The sequence below is a fragment of the Ostrinia furnacalis genome, unplaced genomic scaffold (assembly GCF_004193835.3).
Source record: "Ostrinia furnacalis isolate ACB-3 unplaced genomic scaffold, ASM419383v2 OfSCF3250, whole genome shotgun sequence".
In the NCBI taxonomy this organism is placed as follows: Eukaryota; Metazoa; Arthropoda; class Insecta; order Lepidoptera; family Crambidae; genus Ostrinia; species Ostrinia furnacalis.
The window spans coordinates 186,286-210,672 of record NW_021133489.1 but is presented as its reverse complement, the minus strand read 5'-3'; the positions used below and the strand labels follow the sequence as shown (position 1 = coordinate 210,672).

The 24,387-nt window shown below is 35.1% G+C and overlaps 1 protein-coding gene across 1 annotated transcript; it reads left to right on the top strand.

Annotated features, from left to right (window-relative positions):
- The first annotated feature begins 2,193 nt into the window (after window positions 1-2,193).
- Window positions 2,194-23,956, top strand: LOC114357562 (connectin). The gene is made up of 3 exons (XM_028311248.1): window positions 2,194-2,324; window positions 20,774-21,847; window positions 23,049-23,956. Exons 2-3 carry the CDS (start codon window positions 20,794-20,796, stop codon window positions 23,501-23,503), a joined length of 1,509 nt encoding a protein of 502 aa, XP_028167049.1. The 5' UTR covers window positions 2,194-2,324; window positions 20,774-20,793; the 3' UTR covers window positions 23,504-23,956.
- Window positions 23,957-24,387: the final 431 nt, after the last annotated feature.

Here is a 24,387-nt window from a genome sequence, read left to right as displayed (position 1 = left end):
CCCAAAGAGCTAATTATCATATAAATAGCCTTTGTTCTAACACAAGTGCATTTCTTTCAGAAAAAACGCAGGTACTGCTCTAAAGCGAGCACATAAAAGCACTTCAATACAAACAATCACTTAAAACTTCAATGGGTTTCAAGTGCAACAAAAAAATCCTTTGCATATAGAATTGTAGACAAAAAGTCATAAAACCTTTCACAATACAAAGTGGAATCAGTTTTGTTTCAACCTTTTCAATCTGCTGAATTTAACGTTTGTTGTTAAAAGATATTCCTAGAAACGTAAGCTGTTAAAGTGCCTACATTAGTTATGGTAAATGAATTTTACCTGCAAATGGATATTCTTTGAACTTGCAGTTATGAACTATGCTATGGCAGCCTAGGGTTTTGATTAGAATATTCTGCGGTAAACCCTACTTTTATATCGACGTTATTAAATTTGGAACTTGGAATCCAAACAAATGTTGATATTGTAATTACTAGTACTAGTTAATACCTATCATAGAAACATCTGTTAGATGGATGCCTATGGAACCCAAATAAAGTTTGACAATGTATTAGTTCTACAGCATTCTGTTAGTAATACATACTTATAATATGAGCTCCAGTTCACAACGGCATTTAACTTGCTTCAATGCAGACTGTTTCTGCTTTGTGTTAGGTTTCAGAATAGAATTGGACTTACGGAAAGTCCATATAACCAGTGAAATTACTGAAAATATATTATGATTATTTCGGCATCATTTCCAATGCTAAAATATTCATTATACTTTTACATTATGCAGGTACTTCCGTAGTGCTAAAACAAGTAAAAGGTAAACCAAAAGTACCACGAAACCTTATTACCTAACAATACTTTTATTCTATACTAGCTTTCCGCCCGCGGCTTCGCCCGCGTGGAATTTTGTCTGTCACAGAAAAACTTTATCGCGCGCGTCCCTGTTTCAAAAACCGGGATAAAAACTATCCTATGTTCTTTCCCGGGACTCAAACTATCCCTATGCCAAATTTCATCAAAATCGGTTGCGAGGTTTAAGCGGGAAAGCGTAACAGACAGACAGACAGACAGAGTTACTTTCGCATTTATAATATTAGTTGGGATGCCTACTAATGTAATTAAAATATTTACAATACTCGTTCTCTCTGGCCCTCTTTGGGATGGTTTGAATCTAGTAAGGACTGAAGTGGAGGTAGCTAGCTAATCATGACAATATCAATGATATGACTCGAAAACGTGATTATGATTAACTCAAGAGTTTCTTCAAAAAGTCTTAACATTTCCGTGTTACAAAAACATTTCCTCGCGTGAATTTCCCGATTCGACAACGTATATTTACTCAAACCGGGATAGCTTCCTCATACTGTTCACCCCAAAATCATAAAAACGATGACTCACATACTTTGCCACCTGGCACCTCTAATGCTATTGAGGTGGAAACGCCAGGCGAAAATGAACCCTCTTTCAAAGTCATAAGTCACGCGCCAGACGATGCCACAACGCAAAACCACGCATGCTTTTATTTGATTAAGCCATAGGAAATTGGAATGTTGTAAATTGTATTAGCCTCGTGAATTCAATCAATTAATTGATTTAATCCATCATGCTAAGGTTACAGAGATAATCCATTGTTACAGCCTTCAAAGGTAATGTTATCCGTAACACGAGAATGCCACTATTATGAGCGGATTTCAAAGACGCATCTCAAATCTGTAATTGTGTTTCAATCAAGCAAATTGTAATTAAATTGGATGAGATTCGAACTTCACAGTTTGAGGAGAAATTGAGTTTATTGCATCATGGTATCCTACCGACAATTATTACCTATTTATATTTATGCACGAAAAGAACTGAAATAGCACTCCAAATCATATAATAACAAAAAATACAAGTGGTAGTTTCAAAAACATTATTACTTAGTATAGAGGTAGGTAAAAAATACTCTAACTGAAACCCACATAATAACGATATATCACTGAAATACATTCGTGGTCTTTAATTACCGTGTTCTTCCAAAAAAATCACAGAACACTAAAAATACATTTTTAAAACTGCCTTCAAATGTTTCCTACGTCCATCGCGCCCATTGTCAATATACCACAATTATCACTACCTACGACGGACACTGGCCATCAATTCACTTCTTAAATACCCCTATTAAAGTCGGGGGCATCACTCCCCACTATTTCGTGGCACAGGCCGGGGGTAGCTCAGTTGTGATCGAGCGTTCGGTGCGAAGGGAGCGCGCGTTTCGAACTCTACCAACTTACGGTCGGAATTTTCGAAGTGTTGTTAAGTGTTTGTGAACTGACTTTGGATTGTAGGTGAGTTAATGTTTTTGTTGTTTCTTTGCGAAGTCGTAGATTGATTTAATTTCAGTTTGAGTGTTGTTAGTGACCCCTTTTTTGCGGTTTGTTTTTATTTAGTTGTAATTTTAAGTAAACAATATTATTTATATTATCATACATAATCTGAAATTATCGATTTTTTGTTTTCATCAATTTAGCTTGATCTGAATCTGATTCGCAGAATTAGTTAAGGTAGATTTTAACAGTAACGCCATTTCTATTTATTTTGCATGGATCATTGTTTCATATCCAAATAAATATAAACACAATGTCCGAGTCGGTAGTTCATTGTAAAGCATTTTCCATAATTTAATTATTTAAAACATTGAATAATCATTTCAAACAAGCGTTCAGCGTTTTATAATCCATTGCTAATGAAAATTTAGCGTATATTGCATTATGAAATGAAATGAAAATCCATTGGAAATAATCTAAAATAAATATATAAGAAGGAGCTTTTAAGGACCACGGGAAAAGCACATTTAGAGAAAACGTAAACATAAATTAAAAGCTTTCGCAAATCTCTAGACACCACTTAAGATTAAGCTTGTTATTTTTGAAGGCTTTTTGCTTTTTCGGCAAATGCATTGCGCGTTTGTAATGCTTTTTGGTTAAATTGTCTGATAACTCAATGTTTACAGTTCTTTTATATATTTTAACGTTCGTTTACTGCAAAATGGTTTGTAAATGATGACTGTTTTCTTAATAAAAGCAAAACTTTCCCAATAAAGAGCTTATTGTACCTATTATTGGGTAGAAAATTCTATGCTTAACACTCTAATATTATAAAGGCGAAAGTTTGTGTAGATGTCTGTATCTGTTGTTACTCTTTCACGCAAAAACTATTAAAATGATTTTGATGAAACATTACAGTATTATTGTTTATACGTCGGAATAATATAAGGGCTTTAATTTACGTTCTGTATTTTACGCTAAAAGCCGCGGGCAATAGCTCGTTTACTACAATTACTCGTATAAAGAAATTAAACAACATCATCATCATTAGAATCGTATCTTTTTATTGAGTTAATAACACAAAGGCGATAAAAACGTAGGTAATAATAAAAATTAATTGTGTCAACAATTTCGTAGTAATAATGATTGTGACTTAAGCAATTTATTTTAGCCTTGGAATAAAATATTATCTAGATTTCTAGAAATTATCAAAGAGTTTTTAGGGATTCCTGGAGCATTCCCAATAATATTTAATGAAGAATGGGAGATTTAGGCACTCCCGATAAATAGGACTAAACCAAGGATAATTACTTCTATTATAACGTTTAAAACCTTTGAATATTATTAAAACATTCTATAAAAATAATTGTCTTCTTTACGGTTAAAATAAATTTATTCAAAGATTATTTCACAAAAATAGTGTGGAACAAAAGTGGTCTTGAAAGAGAAGTGCATCTTATCTCACCAGCGCAGCTGGCATGTAAATTTGAGTAGAAAATCAACTATTTTACGTAGTTCAAAAGAAAGGTACAAAGAGTACCTATCTTGAAAAGAAATATAAATTCCAGCTTTATTACTTGTGGCTTGTTAATACATTTTGAATTTGAAACTGGCGTCTTTAAATAGGCACTTACAGGGCAGACATGTTCCATCCTAGACTGCATCTTACTTAACACCAGGTGCGATTGCGGTCAAATACCTGCCTTGTCCTGCATAAAAAGCATCATTTTTATTTCAGAATAGAACTGAATTTCAGAAGCATCTCTATCCATTTCTTAAAAGCATTCCATTCACGTATTTTCATTATTTCTCATAACAATCCTTCTGTCCGCTGAATCAAATAAGTTTGTGGCCGTGCCCAATATAGTTGCTTCGCTGTCAAATGCACTAACAGTGAATGCACCAAGAATACAAAGCAAAAGGCTTTACTTTGTGGACTTTATCAGAGAGGAGTAAGGTTTAAAATTGGGTGAGGAGTTAAGTTGACCGCATCAATTGTAACGCCTTCGATTTCCGCATAGCGTTATTGTAAGCGTCGACATCCGCATAGAAATTGTCGACGCTTAATTTGTGATATGGCTTTGACACGTCCGCTGAGGTAGCCCTAGGTTATTATTATAAAGGGAATAATTACTTCATTGTTATAAACCAACGGTTGATTGAACAAGGAAATAATTGTTCGTTGTTACAAATCAGTGGCTGGTGTAGGTATGTTAACTTTTAATTTGTTAAAATTGGAAATAAAGGTAAAAAGATAGTTACTCATTAGGGTTGAACACTGATAATAACTTTAAGACTTGTCCATAAACTGTTACAAGTAGGTACAAAAAGTAGCTTATGTCAATCTGTTAGGTTTGGACTTTACCAATTTTAATTAACCTAGGGAAAAGACAAGGTGTACCTTTTGTACAAAACTAAACCATAAAGAAGGCTTGAGGTGTTTGTGATTCTTTCATGTTACGGTATTAATTTGTAATACTAAAATCCTCGCTGCATGGATTAACTAGCAAAGCTAGTAAATATTTATCATATAATATCAGGCTGTATTTAGCACTGTCCATTGAAGTAAATCAGAATTCAATCAAACCTATACCTACCAGTAGTCCAACAAAATTAATATTTTAATCAATGAAATTTTAATTTGCCCTGATAACCCGTTAGCCTACTCAAACCGGACGTTGACATGTCTGTGTACCGATTAACTGTCAGCCGCGACCGGTTTCTATCCGGTTTTCATTACGTCACTTCCGGACTTGTGACTGAAACTTCGGCGTGGTAGTGACTTCGGAATTAGGCACTGTAAACTGTGACTTTGTGACGTCATTGACAGTTGCTGCTTTCCGAAATTCAAAGCATGCTTGAAAACTTTCCAAATAGGAGCATAGGCATGACTGTATTGCTTATGTTTAGTCGTAGTTTAATTATATAGGTAGCATTTTGTAGACTCATAGTTTGTTTATATTACGTTCTAGCTTTCATTCACAGCTTTGTTGCTATGAAGTAACCAAAATCGAAAAAAATCAGTTTCTAAAATGATAGGTAGGTTATTGAAATTGCTAGGACAGAAAGTTGGGTGTCAATATTATTCGTCGAAGAAGGATATTTTTATGTAGATTTTTTTTCGTCCAAATCTTGAACAAAAATAATTTAACCAATTTTTATTCTATTAAAATATAATTATCTACTAGTACTTTTCTTGTCACTTTCAGTATTTAAAAATTATTACCTGTTTCAATACACAAATCAACTGAACATATTTTATTGCCAACAAGTTTATTTTAAGCAACAAAAATAGATCACAAGTTAAATTATTGCAAATTTACCCCGCGATACGAAAAACAAACCGCGGTATTCATGCTCTAGTGATTTCTCTGTTGTCTCAATAACAATATTTATTTTCCGACGACCGCTAACAGGCAGTGAAATATCGAAACAAAAACGGATCAAGAGTGAACCGAGCACACTCGTGGTTCTGTCTTGATTTGTGACATAAAAAGGTGAAAACCTATTATGAATCTTAGGCTGAGTTGCACCACCAAATTATGACCGTAACTATAACGATAACCGGTGTTTTTTTTTGTGGAGTTTGGCAGATTTTTGACGTCTGTCAAAGTTAAAGTAGGGTGGTGCAATCCAGCCTTAACGTTCATATTAGTTAAAAGATGAATTGAAATGTCTTTTTACATTAATTAGGTATTTAACAAGTGTTTTTAAATTTTAGAAAATACCTAAATGAAATCTACTCGCATTGGCCAATAATAATAATTACTATTTTCAGTAAGTACATGGTAAAAAACATTTTAAAAAATTTACAGGTTGTAATCAATTCTTTTTTTTTATTACGTGAGTTTTCGAGACTGACAGATTTTTTCAGATTCGTATGCTCTTTCACGTCATAACATTAGGTCAATGTCTCCCCTCTCGTATCGCTCTCATACCTCAGGCACTGACTTCGTTAGGCGCTAGCCCTCCTATAATGCCTGCTGGGTAGCACCATCTTACTTTAACTTTGACAAACGACAAAAATCTGTCAAACTCCATTCAAAAAACACCGGTTATCGTTATAGTTACGGTCAAAGTTAGGTGGTGCAACTCAGCCTAAGTAAAGTTTGTACTATGTCCACGAATCTATCTATTATCTATATATATATAAAAGAAAGTCGTGTTAGTTACTTCGCTTATAACTCAAGAACGGCTGAACCGATTTAGCTGAAAATTGTCAGGGAGGTAGTTTAGAGCCAGGAGAAGGACATAGGATACTTTTTATCCCGTTATTTATTGCCATTAAGGCGGAACAAAGTTCGCCGGGTCAGCTAGTATACAATAAAAGAAAGTCGTGTTAGTTACTCCACTTATAACTCAAGAACGGCTGAACCGATTTAGCTGAAAATTGTCAGGGAGGTAGTTTAGAGCCAGGAGAAGGACATATGATTTTTATCCCGTTCGAAATTAAAAAAAAAAGTCTGCTTATTTATTGCCATTAAGGCGGAACAAAGTTCGCCGGGTCAGCTAGTAACTGATAAATTAAAATGTAACTCTAGAAGACACACCACGGTTGAATTGGCTTACAGTTGTGGGTTTCAGCGAATACTTTATTTTAAAACGGAACCCTAAAATAAATAAATGATCCGGAATAAGTATGTAAATGTGTTGACGTGGTGAGTTGGTTCGTCAAGAGCGCTTCAATGCTTGTTGAAATGAGAGCAAAGTTAAAGGGAACAATTTGACATAAACATTAACTTAGTTTCAAATTGAAAACCAGTGGGTTTTCTTAATTTATATAACTCAAAGATGACTGACTGACTGACAAAGTGATCTATCAACGCACAGCCCAAATCACTGGATGGATCGGGATGAAATTTGGCATGCAGCTAGATATTATGACGTAGGCATCCGCTAAGAAAGGATTTCACGAAACTCCACCCCTAAGGAGGTATAACGGGATCCACGCGTACGAAGTCGCGGGCGGCCGCTAGTTTAACAATGTTTATGTCAAACCAGCGGCCGCCCGCGACTTCGTACGCGTCTAAGATACTTACGAAAACCAGTGGGTTGCTTTTCTCCTATAAAATAAGTTGATCTACTGAACTGAACTGACACAGAAAAGTAAACGTAGTTATGATTTTTATTTCCCGGAAAAACTAACGAGACGGTGATTTGAGTTCATTGTCTTTTGGATTTTGTTCCACATAAGTAATGGGGATGTTGCCTGGGTCAAAAAGCAAGAGTTTTAATTAGTCCGTCAGTTAACTTATAAAAAAATACTCCACACGTATTTTTCACTTTTTCAAACTAATGAAAATTTAAAGAGATAAAGCGCCCCAAAGTTCATAAGAAGAGGCCCGTGACGTCAACGCTTGCTTAAAAATGCCGCACGTTGTGACGTCGTGCGCAACTTCAACGCACCATAACTATGTAATTATTTGTTAGATTGACAAATAAAAATATATGTGTCCAATATTTTTTGATATTAAACATTACGGACTAAAAAAATTTTTTTAGGCAAGTTTGTTTGAATACCTAACTTTAACGATTCTAACTTAGATGTCAGTCAAGTAAAATAATAATTAAGCCCGTATTCACAAACGATGCTTGCTTAAATGAAGCGGCAGATCAAATACACAGCGTTGAATAGAGCTCTGTGATTGGTTCGTGTGTCACCTTGTGCGTCCACGCGCTCTGTGAGATCTCATAGTAATGTTTGTGAATACGGGCATTAGGCACTTAAGCATGGAAAATAGGTAAATCAAATACCCATAAATACGTTATACATAGTAACACACGTAGACTGATAATATCCATTTTAATCGTTACTATTCTGAAATCACTCGACATTCCGTGATAATATTAGAATTACACCTCTACCTTCTCCGTAGCTAAGTCGCGAAGTACCCTAATAGGATCGACACTAATTATTTGAGCCATCTTGGGACTTCCAATGAATTCCAAAAAATCACACGAAAATCCCCCGGCGTTTTTCGCCCGCCTTTCATAAGACGGCGGTTTTTTACTTTTTTACACAATTTATGAGAATATTGTGTTTGAAGACCGCGGAGAGAGACGTTTTTGCGGTTTCACATTTTTTTTAAAGGCACAGCCGTATTTGGAGATTACTTTCGTGATGGAAAGGCACGTTTTTAATTTTGAGACATTTATGCACAAGTTTGGAATAAAAATATTTGATTTCCCTTAAAGAAGCAATAAAGGAGGAGCGTGAATGATGGAAGAAAAGATATACTTAGTTAAACCACTAAAGTCTGGTCCGTGAGCACGTAGAATTTTGTCCAATGACCACAAGCTACCCATCCTTATCACTCCCTCGTAATTATGTTGCTGTCGCGCTCGCACACACTGCAGGCGCGCGTCGCACAGTCGCGAACTGTATTTGTGTTAGGTAGGATGCAATGCAAAGCTATTGATACAAATATATAATGATTAGTAATTCTATAATAACATGACTTTAAGTTAAAGATAAAATTTATTTCTGATCAGAAAGTGGATGTTGTCATGTGTTTAGTATTGAATACTTTCATGAAATAAAAACTATTTCAGTTATCTTGTTTTGTTCTCCACCTGCACTGACAGAACCACATAAATATCAAAATAAACATACTGAAAATATTTAAGACCTCTATAGTAATACAGCAACAAAATCATACTCGTGCCTACCTGACCTCTCCCGTAAGGTTTATACATTTATACACAGTCGTTATTTTGTACAAGCAATTCGGATCTGACCGCAATACGACAGTAATCTATCAAAACCGACTTATTGAAAGTCTTAAAAGAAATATTCTACTGTAACGATTATAGATAACTCAGGAATCAACTTTCGGGAACCTAACTCTTATTACAAAGTATTACGTACTGATTTCATATTTTCCCCGCATCTTTATGAGTCGGCCCGGCAAGATTGCTATAAGATTTTGCGACCTCTGTTATTGGTAATTCTCGAGTTATTTTATTCCCATGTGGCCGCCGTCAGCATAAAATATCTTTAAAAAAATTGCTTTATGGTATTTGAGGTGGAGCGCTGAGGAGGAGGGAGGTCATCAGGATCATTACAATTTTAACTGATAAGAAACATAATACTTATCTATCTATATTAGAAAGTAAAAATCCAGTTAAAAATTCGCAACAAACTACCAAATAGGGAAAAAAATATATTGAAGCCCACTGGGCTGGTAGTTCGCGTCTAACTACAGCTAGGTTCCACGTTCGTATTCCACTTGAGACAAATCTTGATCAAAATAATTATGGTCCGTAAGGAAATGATTGTGTTTGATACAATTTCATACTTTGAGCATCCACGTCGTTGTATTTGTAAACAATATTGGTTGAAAGTGTAAAACAATGCTTCAGCCTAAAAAGTAGATATTTGTGATTATTCCATACAAAAACAACGTGATACACATAAAAATTCGTAATGAAAATAATAAAGAATCTTTAGAGTCTCTGTTTCTAAAACCTATCGTTTAAGGCGTTTAGAAACAACGTATGGCCCACCAATTTCTCAATAACCCAACAGAAACTTAACGACTACTGAAATAGGCAAATCTCGGACTCCCAGTAATGACGGCGCAACCAATTATGGATTTTTGTTATCCCCAATACATGAATGAATACCATGAAAGTTCCAACAAGTGGAAACTCGGGCAGAAGTTGAGGGACTTGTTATAACTCCGACGGTAACAGTTGATAACATTATGCCGATATTTGATATGCGAGGCGAGGAATTAGCGAGCAATCGATGGAGCTGAAATTCGGAATTAAGAGTCTCACGTCGTCTTTTGAAAATATAGTTTCAAACTTAAGCAAAAAGCTTATTACGATGTTTTTTTTGGGCAATTTTGTATTATAAGAGAGGGATTACGATATTATCACGTATCAGAGCAGTTAGAGCAAGGCCGGCTCAATAGATTTTCCAGATGAGTAAAATTTCTTAGAGTGTGGCGATTCCGGGCCACAGCTTTTTGAAAATCAAAGCAAAACTGTACTAAATTTCATAAGGCCATTTACCACCGCGCGCCGGCTAACTCGCTAGCGGGCAAATTCAAATGCTTTGGCGAGCCACGAAGTGGCAAGGTTTGACCAGCCTTGAGGTAAGATAGCAAGTTCCTCTATGCTCGCGGAATCCAAGTGAAGCTCGCTTCCACTTTCAGCCTGATCATCACTTTCCATGAGGTGAGATGCAGACCAAGAGCTTGCTCGTTGTGGATAAAAAAACCCATTCTTAGCTATTTTGTTTCAAATAATTTCAGCAGTTCTTTCACTCACTATCGAGGATTGTTTACGTATACTATGTGCTGAATTCTAATTAAAATTGGAACTAAGTTTTTCGAGAATTGTACTTAGGTACAACTTGAAATTCTTAAACCTATAGTTTTGAAAATCTTTCTATCGTTACGTGCGACCCTTAAATTGGCTCATTAGACGCGTACACTAATGAGGGAAATTTGAAGGACGTACACAGGTGGTTAACAAGACCGAATTTAATTAAAACAATTAATGGAGATTAAAATCAGTTAAATATTTATATACCAAGTAGGAAACTTATTGATTTATAGTTTTCATTGACTCAATATAAAGAGAATAGTAGCCACGTTATGTATTTCGCCCACAGCCTTGTCAAGAATTGCACCTCCAAAAGCATTTCAATAGATATTTAATTTTGAATGTTTGAAATTTTGTTTTGTTAAGGAAGGAACTTCCAATATTTGAACATTGCCTTGGTTTTAACGTACAAACAAAAACATTTTACCAATACTACGTATTTAATACTCTGTACAAACACAATTATACTTGAAACTTTGGACAAAGCACAAACAAACTAAGCTAATCTATTTGTTTAATCTGTTTTACTAACTAAACTTAAAACTAAACGATCACAATTGTACAGTTCGGTCGCTGACTGTGGTAGCTGAGTTTTCCGCTTCAAAATACTGAGTTCTCAGATATAACAAATTGCCACTTCAGTTTTGTAAGTATACAAAAGGAATTCGAAACCATTTCGTTTTTAGAGCTTTCGCGGCAAAAGCTGTTTGTACTGTATAATGATGTAAAAACAGCTTTGAAACTTTATTGTTAGTTTTAAAATAGTTTTAATTCAAAAGTGTCTCAATTTGTTTTAACACTTAGTCTTCTTTATTTAAATATTCTTTATAAATAAGATAAAAGGTAATGATCAAAAGTGTCAAAAAACTAAGAGTGAACTGAACTACGATAGATATTACAACATTCAGTTTAGTTATTTTATCAGTAACTACTCGTTTACAATTATGTACCTAGTTTCAGGCAACATATAGTTATAGGTAATATAAAATTTATGAGACAACAAGAGCCATCTATCAACGGCTCATACCTCGCATAAATACTTGCCAACTAATTGGTTCAAGTCACTTAGTTAAAGCTATGGTTAAAGTGAAAACTTTCGCTAGTGATGACGGTGTTAGAGTAAACAAACCTATAGTTTCGATATTGAGAAAATAAGTGATTGAATACGATTCACAAATATAATTCATTGGACTAATATAATTTTTAAAATTGACATTGAATTATTATGACATGTAACTAGGTACTATGTTTTGTTTGTATTTGTTTAGTGGGCTAATTTGTACGACACTCATAGGCCAAACACAGAGCTCTATTACTCATTATGTACCACCTGAATTGCACATGTTCACCTATGTTTTACAAATAAATGATTTGATTTGATTTAACTCAAGAAAATGTATGAAAAACTGGATTATATTGATTGGAATCAACACCTATTAACTAATTTACCAACCCATTCTAAAAAAAAACCTACAAGTAAGTTAATAAAATAAATTATATTCTATTCAAGTGACGTCAAACGTCAGTAAAATCATTAATTTTGAAGTTGCTTCAAAGTGGCGTCCATAGATCCGATTAAGAGCAGGCGCACACCGTTGATTTTTCATCGGCCGATAGTTTATTCGGGCAGTTGATCAGTATGGGCATGTATGAGAGTGCGCACACTACGCCGATTCGATTTGGCCGATTCTTCATACAATTTAAAATCGGGCACAACTATCGGCCAACTAAAAATCAACGGTGTGCGCCTACTCTTAAGCGTAGGTATAGAGCATTTCTTCGAAGGCCTAGTTTAGTACTATCACTAAGGCTGAGTTGCACCACCTAACTTTGACCGTAACTATAACGATAACCGATGTTCTTCTTCTTCTTTTATTTTGGCGACGGCTTGGTTTTGAGAACCAATTAATGTTTAATGTCGATGTAACGTTTGTCAAAGTTTACTTAGGTAGCCATTTTGACGTTTGTCAAAGTTAAAGTAAGATGGCGCAACCCAGCCTAAGTCTCTCATCGGTAAGGCGCCTTGGTCGTTTCTAGTACCCAAGGCGCCGACCACTATGCGGCAGAGGGAACACCCCAGGTTTTTAGTGGGTTCGAGTCCCACATAACCTGCCGTCCCCCGGCGGTAGGTATGGATAGGCCATTTTCCTGGGTAAAAAAAAATAAAATAAGTCTCTCATCGGTCCACAATTTCTAAGCCCATTGACTAAACCTTCGAGCACTTGGTAATTCTCAACATTAACATCACTACGCTAATAATTCATTCCCCGAAATCTAAAGTGGCAACTTTGACGGACTCCGAAGATCCGTAAACTCACTTTGCATTAATTTTGTAAATTATAAAACATCCTTCACGCCTTCGTAGCAACATCTGATAACGTTGCGATGTGATACTTAAGCATTTCGCATTCATTTACATAATTCTTTAGCTTACTCTTAAGATGGCGATTTAGAACGTAAAGCTGTAAGCCTGTGATGGCATTAAATGGGAAGTGATATTGGCTTAGATTTGAACATTATAAGTTTCTTCATAAATGTATTATGCTTCTGTAAAACTACTAATTTAATATTAAATTGAGAAATACTAGGTATGTAATAATAGTCAAAAGAGAACTCACGAGTACCTTTCCAAACAAATCAATGCTCAAGAAATTTACAAGTGTGCCATTTAAACTCGTAGTAGTAGGTACTTGTAGTGTTTCTTCCATCAAAAGAATGACCCTAATACGAGTACGTTACATATTAGGTGTTAAAAACATTACGTATTATATTGGAATTTTATTCCTACTGACAGTGTGGTGGTTGTAATGAAGGAATTACGGTTATAATATGACAAAGCATACAAATGTAAGTATGTTAGGAGACTTATAATTTCATTACCGAAGGAAGAAAATGTCAGTAAAATTGATATAATTATTATTGATAGTGTTTGATCCGCTATACACGTGGCGCATGGTCACGTGGCTAGTAAACTATAACAAAATCCAGTAAAATGCACATAATTTGGACAGGGCCATGCGCTAGCGCAGGTAAGCAAACATTTCGCGTCCGTCACAAAAAAGGACAGGTGACAGAAGTTCGGCGCGTGATAGGGTGGGTGGGCACCAATTTTTATTGCAAATTCATCCCTATTACAACTGTTTTAGAACCTACAGTTTACCTTGACGTGCCGTTATCTAACATTCTTTTGTATGTAACGCCTTTGTAATGTAATCTAAGAAGATATTCGAGAGCACGTAGTAAAGCTTTGTTAGGGATTTACAATAGGGCGCTATTTGTGCTTAGGTATTATTATTATTGAGTTAGGTCAGTTGTAACAAAAAAAAATATTTTTATATTTCGCCCTTATCGTAAACAATTGAAGTGCTGTTACAGCACCATTTAAATAAACTTTCAAGTGCCAACAATAAATAAACAAAAAGTGCGGCGTTTTTGTTAAATGATAATATTGAATTGTTTGTTTTATGAAACATCCTGCTCTCTTTCCTTATCTGGCAATAAAAAAGAAAGAAAGAAAGAAAAAATATTTATTTGGTATTAAAAATAGAATGATACACATTGACAATATAAAGCAAAAATAATGAAATTGTTGTACCAAATTGGTCTCTGCTCAGTATGAGACCAATCTACTTCTTGATACTAATCTCGATACACAAAGCGATTTACTTCTACGTTTATTTAAACAAAGCCGTTATATTATTTCAAACGGATAACATTAAAAAAGTGGGCATTCACACACCCAAAATATTCACTCTACATCAAAAAAACCGCAGGAAATAATTATAAGTTAAAATTCGAGAATGCAAAAACGTTACATCAATTTGGGAATCCGTGACAAAAAATAAGGGACACTTCAGCTTAAGCAGGTACAAATAATAGCAGGTAGGTTAAGGTTTTCTATTATTGCGAAATCGTCACTTTGTATTTTTGATAATACAAACGAAAAAAGGCAGCTACGTGCTTTATGAAAGGTTCCAAAATGTATTTGGGAATAACCAGTTACTTCAACCTGACACATTGATAAAGTTGACTTCCACGTAGAATGCTATTTTTGTCAAATAATCGAATTCTTTTTTTTTCTCAATAACAGTGCTCACTCACTAAACAAAAAACATTACACTAAACAAAAGCTCAAAAAACATTTGAAGAACCTAAAAACAAATTAAATAAGATGACTTCATAAAAATTGCAGGAAGGTAGAATGCAGGCCACTGCCAACCAGTCAAACTGGAAATCAAAAGCAAAAAAAATACAAACCTACCTAATTCACAAAATCATTGAACAATGATAGTTTTTCACATAAGGTTGAAATCAATGTACCTACGTAAATTCAAGTTCAAAAGTTAATTATATTATTACATAATTAAGTCGTAATCTAAAAGTCTACCACTTTATCTGCTTATATTCTACGAAAAGATTATTTATTTTAGTAAACCCATTTGGTAAGAAGGTTTTCTTTTACAAAATGGCGTCCCACGCTCGGTTCTGGGCTTCAAATAACAAATAACTGTCTCGGAATAATTTCGCTTACGAGTAACACAATATCAGCATAGAAATTAATGAAAGCCGTATTTTTGTCCTATATTTTGATGTTGAGGAGTAAGATCTTTCCATTTTCCGAGTTCTTGGAAACTCAGGTGTTTACTTATTTTATTCCCTTTAAAAGGACAAACAACGATTATTACACCATGATTTTTTTAAGTATCCGATACATACAAAATAAGTCTAGATTCGATTAGGCGACTTGACATGAGGAGATCCGCGGGAGAACCAAAGTAACCGACATAGCTCGCAGAATTGCTAAAATCAAGTGGCAGTGGGTGGGGCACATAGCTCGTAGAGACGATGGCCATTGGGGTAGAAAAGTTCTCGAGTGGAGACCACGGGCTGGAGGACGTAGCGTGGGCAGGCCTTCTACTAGGTGGACCGATGATCTGGTATAGGACACAGGAAGAGCCTGGATGTTTTTCAGCGTACAGATGTTTGAAGCGCAGGATTGTTCATTGTGGAAAACCTTGGGGGAGGCCTTTGTCCGGCAGTCATTTGGCTGAAACGAACGAAAGAACGAACGAACCACGACCTATAGTGTATTAGGTAAGAGCACTAATTAATTGTCTATAATGTGCACTGAACCAAACCTGGCTAATTGTACGACATTAGAATGAATAATTAAAAGAATTGTTGCTAATGGATACTTGTTCAACTTACAAAAGCTTGTTTCCAATTAAATGTTTATAAGACTTCATTAGCTCACGTTTTTCTAATTGATTTTATTTACTCCTAAATTGTTTCTTACATTTTACATTCAAACTTTAGGAAATAACAATATAAGATAATGTTGCCAGTCCCAAAAATTCCGTGGAACCGCCACATAATCGTTCATTTCGTACCCTAACTAAACACGTAAAGTTTCGGAACAATATCAGTGATAAAATCTCACGTACAAACGTTTATTTCGTCCTATGTTGAGTGAAACGCCGGGTTTCTTCTAGTGATGGGACAAAGATGACCTACACAAAAAGATTGTAAAGAATTCAACTAGATGGTAATTTATCTCTGCTTTTTTTATCGTAGGTATGTGGCCATTGAAAACATATAGGTTTTAATAAGTTTAGTAGTAGTCTAGTTAAAATTGTGCACCTTTTGGACAAGCTCTGAAAAATTCATGAAAAACCAGTGTTAGTCAGTCGGTACTCTAGATTCAGATATAAAACTCTATCAGTTGAGGTAAATATATTGTTTATCTGAGTAAGCTCATTGAATTCTATTGAATTGCATTTACCATTCATTCAAATAACTAATTTAAAAATAAGTAAAATCTTGCTTATCGATATTTCAAACATCACTAGCAAACGGACCGACATTAGGTAGGGGCTACGCATCGCCGCTCGTATTATTTTAACACCGCATTAGGGACGTGCGACGGCGATTCTCTCGACAATCGTACATTTCTTCACAAAAACGTGTCAACTTGCCGTTAACGTTGCGTTTATCGTCACATTGTCTTCCTTATCTCAGGCACTGTGGACTTTTGACCTTTGAAAATGATAAGAAAGGTGATGACATTTACATTCTAGCCTTAAAAATGTGTAAAGGCATTATCTGGATGTAAATAAAACCATCTGAACCCAAATAAATGTTACACATTTTGTATCACAGACGCCATATTTCAACATTTAAAAAAAATTGGTACACCTGTTTCTCTCTCTTTTTGTCATGATCTTTGAAAAACTGATATTTAGGTACAAAAAAGATTTTCTTCATTTATGAATCTCATCAATGTAATCCCCAAAGAACTAGAAAAAGAAATCATATAGAAAAAGAAATAATAATATTACAGAAGCGAACCCTAGAATTTTAAGCCATAAGACTACTACATTTCTTTATTTTCTAAAAAGGAAAATAACAAGAAAGATAGATATCGACATTGTCTAGCATGGAATTTCAAGGAATTTATTTAAATATTTTTACAATATCCAGGACATCCAGCTTAACACATTGAACGCCAACGCGGTCAATGTTGTCCGACACTGCACTTTCCTACCAGGCCAAGTAAAAATTTCAATTTTTTTCAATTTTCGTCGATTGTTTTTTTTTGTTAAATCGTTACATTATAAACATAAATAAAGGATTTTATTAACATATAGTTGTTTTTGAGTCTCTACATCGAATTATTAAGCGTCGGACATCATTGACCCCCATGGCCCCAGCGAGCGAAAATTCGAAAATCCGTTCCGTAGGGCCGCGCGGTCATGTTGTCGACCATCCCCGCTCGCATCCAAAAAAAAAAGGAGAACAACCAAAAAAATAAAGAGTTGTACATTGGTAGGTTTTTGATATATTATATTACGCATAAATAGGAATATTATAAGGTATAAAATGAGAAACGAAACTAGCAGGATAAGTCTTAAATAGTGATTAAAAATAATAATAAATAAATCGATGATACCGTAAAAGGAACGCTAAAAGTGATTTTTTTCAAATTGTTTTAATTAAAAAAGGTTTAAATTTTATTTAAAAAATTGAATTTATCAATAATTCGTATAAAAGTTGTCCAAAACTGAGCCGTCCCAGCTATGGCATTGTCAGGAAGGCGCTACTATCAATACTGAACTATTAGTTCCCATTTTTGCCTCGTTGGACAGCCATATAATTATGAAATTTACAGGAAGGTGCTACTAACAACTGGGTTATTAATCCAATTTTTGCGACTTGACGTATTAGAAATTGTTTCACTGTATTTTTAATTTTTCATCCATCACTGTAGTGTCACTTTCGATCGGTTCTTTTTTCAAAACAATATTGAATTGTCAGTATATCTACAAATAATATTTAAAAATATACTTAAAATTAAAAATAATTATAATGACATAGCTGATTTAACATGCCAATAACTTGACCTACATGAATAATAAAAAACCTACTTACCTAACTTAGTACCTGTACCAACCCTTCATACAAAGTGGTTGTTCAACAATGAAAGTGTTTTCTTTTTATTGTCCTGCTTATTATAAATTATGTAAAATAAGTAAACGATATGTTTTAATTAATAAACCGTTATTATCTTGCTAAAAAGTTGATAAATTTGCAAAAATGCATTCTATAATTACCATTTTTCTTTGCGCTACCGTTAACCACATTTTTTTTTCTAAGTCCGAGCTTTACCTGAGAACCAAGTGACGTACACTAATCTTGGGAGCCGCGCGGGTCAGCTTATATGAGAATTATTGAAGAAATGCTGTCCATCGGCTCAATACAGAGGTTTAAACATAGGTCTGACTCGCGGTCATCATTGTCCGACGCGGCCCGAACGGAAAGTTAAAGTGTCGCCCATCATTGTCCCCCATGGCCCGAACGGAACAGTGCCATTTTTAGGCTGGCAGCGAAGGTGTTAACAAATGTTTTAAAATAGGTACTGTATGTTGTCCCTATTATGTACTATTTTGCAACAAAAGTATACATTTAACTGTGCTGTTGACTCTACATTACAAGACACTTTTATTATAGCTTACCTTTAATACTTAAAGTTGTTCTATACTGAAAATTGAGCAAACCCGCAACCCTGCAAGCTTTCAAGAAGAGAGCGTATCTTAAAGGCCGGCAACGCACCTGTAACTAGGGATGTTCCGATACCACCTAAGTATCGATACCTACTCATTTCGATAATACTCAAATCTTTTTTCGATACTACTTAAATAAGTACTCCTAAAGTATCGATACTTACTGATATCGATACTTTTTGGAACTTTTATTTTGTTTTATTATTTTGAGGGTGCTATCAATGAACGCTGAAGGACAATAATTTAAACAAAATTGAAAAGCAAACAACTATTTATTTATCGGTTTATGCCATGATAACATTGGAATAAACCGATGAATTTGATGATTACAATTAATAAAATTACTTGTAAATAATCACTTAACACTTTCACAATGGCGGAATGGCGAGATGATTTGCGGGCGGGTGCGGGTGTCTCCTTCTCTCGCTTTCGGCTCAGGCTCGGCTGAAGTCGGACGAATTCGGCTGGCCCAGCGCGAGACAACGCGTCACTCACGCCGCCACGCAACGAATACCGGTAACTCGGTAACCGATTAAAGCTAATTATCTGACTGTTTTTACTCTCTCAGTTCTGTATGATGCGTTCTCGGTTCTTTTTATTGTTTTCGGTTGTTTTGCTGATTCGATTCGATACCAAGTATTTTTGTTTCGATACCGATTATGTATCGCAAAATTGATTCGATACAATAAATACTTGGTATCGAATCAAAAGTATCGAGTACCTACTCGTATTTACTAGTATCGGAATATCCCTACCTGTAACGCCCCTGGGTCTGCGTATGTCTATGGGCGACGGTAATCACTTACCATCAGGTGATCCGTCTGCTCGTTTGCCTCATGTCACATAAAAAAAAACCGGCATTAATAAAGGTAAATACCTTAATGTGCTCTCGTTTCTACTGTATGTAAAGTTACTTGATGTCGTAGGAACCTTACTGATTTCCACTCCACTGTGGTCCCAAGAATTAAGAATAAAGTACCAACAAAAAGTCACGTCTCAACAATTCCTCACTTTTGACACTGCGGAAAGACTTAAGAAACAAAAGCAAAGTTTCATATCGGCACCATTGACGTTAATTAAAAACGTTAGGCGTCTCTTTTTTACTTGAACAGCTTGTAATTAAGCAGAAGAGGACAGAAGAGTGTTCCGACTCTTTTGTTTCGCTCAAACGGTTATTAGGTATTGCATTTTCAGGGCTCGTCTTTTTTTTAATTAAGCAAAGAATGTTTTAAGGAGGAATTAGTTCGACAGGTCTTTGTTTTGGGAAATGAGGAAGAATGAAACAACGTATTGGGTACCTTTTCTTTTTATTAAAGCTGCTCAAAAACATTTAATATAAGTATTTTTAATAAATAGATTATTTCCAAATTAAATAAAAGTACCAACAATAGATAAAGCAATATTCATATTTTATTTCAACTGAAAGCCATCAGTTAAATATCATTTTTTTTATAATTTCAATTGCATAACGAATAAACACCAATTTAAACCGTCACCCAAAATTATAAACAAATTACTATCAACATTTCTAGAATTATGTAATTTTACGGCAGTTAAGGACATTAATAGCACGTGCATTATATTGAAATTGATATTGAAAACCATTAATGGCCATGGGGCATGAATATGACTGACAGTTGGGATATCCAGTTGAGTGTCCACCCCTCATATCAAAATTAATTATTAAGGGACACACTACGTGTATACGTGTAAATGTTTATCTAAGACACACCTTTGAAAACAATATTGCACCTATGGTAGTAGTGGCAAGTAAAATAAAACATAGCTGCAAGTCTAGTAGGGGCAATTAAATAATATTAACTTACTAAAATACCTACAGCTTGAAATAGTAATACTACTAAAAAGTCCAATTTACTGTAGCTATAACAACTTAGCGTAACTGTGCTAATGTTTGTTCAATCATACAATTTTAAACAGTGTTCAAAGTAACTTGAATTTGAAATCTTTTACACACATTTGAAACTCAAATTCAGGTTTTAAACTTTACCACAATTTTACGCCACAGTAATTACTAAAGGCAATCTCGCTAAAATGTTTTTTTTTTGTTTGTTCCAGGTTACTGAAAGGAAGGGGACATGGAGACCGTAGTCCAATATTTGCTTCTAGCTCTGGCCCTGACTTCAGTGCAAATATCCTACACTGAAAGCCGACTAAATGAAAAACGCAGAGATAAAACTGAGAGACGTTTCCACTCGACGCAGATAAAGGACAATATATGCGAAATAACGGACAGGGAGTCTAAGGTGCACTGCTATTGCGAAAACACCGAAGTGAGGACCGCAACTCGAGCTGACTGCTGGGTTTTCAACGGGGGAATTGACGAAACTGATCCTATTTGGTCTAGCTTCAGTTCCCAACCTCATTTAGAACGGCTCACATTCAACGTTCGCTCCGACGGCGCACTCAAATTCATCCCTCTCCAAGTGATCCACAGAATGAAACGACTGCAAAAACTCTTCATCCATTACGCTACACTCGACAAAATAGAGAAAAGAACATTCTCAAACATGTCCACAGTACGAGAGATAACATTAATGAACAACAAAATAACGGCATTGGACTTTTCGGCGTTCACAAATCTCCCGGCCCTCGTAAACTTGACTATAAAAGAGAATAAAGTGACCGAGATTCAGAGGGACGTATTCGTCGATTTACCCTCACTCAGAAATCTCGATTTGTCGTTTAACAGCATTAATCTGGCACACGACGCTTGTTTTGAACATCTGACTGTACTCAACGATCTGATACTAGAGGCGAATTCAATTACGATACTGACGAGAGATACTTTTAGAGGCTTGGCTAATTTGACGAGATTGGATTTGAGGTCCAACAAGTTGGCAATGATCGGAGACTTGACGTTCACTGAATTGTGGAATTTGAATGAGCTGCTATTGGACAATAACGAATTGAAATTTTTGTCTGAAAGAGCCTTCGATGGGCTTGTATTGTTGCAGAAATTATCAATGACTGGAAATAAATTGAAGTCGATTAATGAAGGCCTTTTGGAAGGTGTTCGAGGACTTGAGTTATTAGATTTGAGGAACAACGAGTTAGAGTACTTTACGTACGAAAACGTTAAGCCGATAATTGAAAACTTGAAAATGAAGACGTCCGTTCTTTACTTGAGTGGTAAGTTGACGGTTTTATTAGATTCCTATTTTAACAGCACCCTTCAGTCTCGAATTCTCTAATTTGTATTTTGACATAAAACTGCGTGTATAATTGTGCTCTAATTGTATTTGAATTTGAATACCGTATCAAAATAACAATGTAACCAAGGGGTACTTTTTAAAATCAAGGTAGCCAAAACATTGTACATTTTGAAGTACGTACTTGTCCCATTATAATCATATTTGCCAGAATTCCCTATTGAGTCCAACATATTATTTAGGAGTAAATAGCGCACGCTTCCATGTATTTAGAGAGCACTCATGGGAAGATAAATAACTATATTTTGTGCAAACAAAGGTTCTCCCTACAGGGCCTAATCCCCTACCGAAGCTCCCTTCACACATTAAAGACAATTAATGAGTGTAACAGCTCCCTTTCGCAAGTCAACAATGGCCTTATAACTCGATTTGGGTAGAATGAAAAATGTTTTATTAAAAATCAACAAGCAAACGACTGTTATTATATTTTCGTTAGCATTGACTGGCTCTGGGGAGCTTTTGAATGGCAGCAGTGATGTAATTAGACGATGATTTGAAGAAAACGGCTGGGAAAGTTTTAGTTCTACTTCATTAGCTTAAACAGTTTTAAATAGTCGTGTAATTGAATTGACTAATGAATGGTTTAAAGTATAATAATGTTTACGTATTTGGACTACTGAAAATTACGTCACTGTATTTTATCCTTTTTTGGATAATTTCGTAGTTGAAAAGCCAAAATAAATAAATTTCAAATAGTTTGTAAAAAATAAATGCATTTTTGATCTTGGGATAATTTTCAGTTTAAGACCTAAAGGAACATTTATTCTTTAATCAGGAATTAATTTTTAAATAAATAACATCTAAGGGCTAATTATTTTAAAAATAAAAACTTAGGATGCCTAAAATATGGTTTATATTTTGTTAATTATTTTCACACAAAACACAAACACAATCTGTTTTCACAAAGCCTAGACTGGAGCAAGAATCTCCTAATTAACATAAATCTTATCTTGTAGGTACAAACTGAAAGCCGTAGTCTGAGATACGAGAATAATTTACTTATTGTATTAGATAGTATTATTTATCGTCATTGTTCTAGCTACAAATAAGCCCTCCCCAAACTCACATTACAGCTAAGCTGATTCCGAGTGGCGCTTTACATACTAATGTTTCTGTTACAGGCAACAAACTAAGCTGCGACTGTCGCTTGTCCTGGATCCAGATGTTAAGAAACGAATCGAAAAGCGAAATACTCCGAGCAGCGTTAGATGACGTCACGTGTGTTCTCGAAAAAGTCGACAGATCCCCAAATGACGTCAACTTTGACGTCCCAAAAAGTTTGTACGAGCTCGTCACTAACAACGCACCCCAAGATCCTAATTATGAAACCTTTTATGAAGAAACGAGTCAGGCGTTCAAAGAAACGACTGCTCAACCAGTTGTGAAGAGCCAAATCTCGATATTCGACGTGCCAATCGAAACTTTGCCGTGTCCGAGTGAATTGGTACAGAATAAAGAAGATTCTTTAATGCTGTCATCGAAAGATGAAAGCTATTGGCAGCCTGGGTCGAGCTGTAGCGTTTTGTCAAGTTTAACATTAATAGTCACGTTAGGTTTAATGTGTGTGTTGTTATAAGTAGGTTTAGATTTTTGTGAGTTAAACTTTTATACTCCGTCTGCTGAGTTAACTTTGATTTTTATTATAGATGCCAAAAGTAAGTAACTTATGCGATTATTTTAAAGTGATTTTCCTATTTACAACAAAATCAGTCAAAACTACTATTGCAGCACGCTTAAGGAGCTATAATTTATTTTCTCTAAACCAAGGAGAGTACTAAAACTTGTATCAATGCCGCTATTGGGCTCAATCTTAGAATTTAATCAATTAACGTTGAAAACTTTTCAGCTCAAGTTAAGTTAGTTATGGCCTCAATACTATTGCAAAATAGCTTCTGAATCTCTTGCAGCAATACCTATTTCGAAACTGAAATTGAGATTTGTCAAGAACAATAAGCTTAGGCGCAGACCATCGATTTTTCGTCGGCCGATAGTTTAGTCGGGCAGTTGATCAGTATGGGCATGTATGAAAGTACGCACATTACACCGATTTGATTTGGCCGATTCTTCATACAATTTAAAATCGGGCACAACTATCGGCCAACTAAAAATAGGTAGTCTGCGCCTAGTCTAACACAAATCTTTTTCTGCACCTTATAATATCCGGTATCATGTAATGTTACTTCATACAGGTTACTTAACAATGCATTGATTCACTCTGTAAAGCAATTCTGTAATCAATGAGCGACACATATACACTGCCTACTCGTATAATATGTGTGCTACTACAACAACTACAACTTTTTTCTTCTTAAGTGTAATTTAACATTATTTTTTACATGTGTCTCTACATATTACTCGTAGATTAATATCTACATAAATCCTTTTGTAACGAAAATCAAACGCACGTTTGCATCTATAATCTAAATCACTGTTCCCTAGATTGTAAGCGAAAAGACTGGT

What these genes read in the sequence shown, in the direction of transcription:
- LOC114357562 (XM_028311248.1), top strand. Translation starts at nt 20,794, where the DNA reads ATGGAGACCGTAGTCCAATATTTGCTTCTAGCTCTGGCCCTGACTTCA. An exon ending in GTCCGTTCTTTACTTGAGTG is followed by an intron (nt 21,848 to 23,048) that starts GTAAGTTGACGG and finishes TTTCTGTTACAG; the next exon opens with GCAACAAACTAAGCTGCGAC.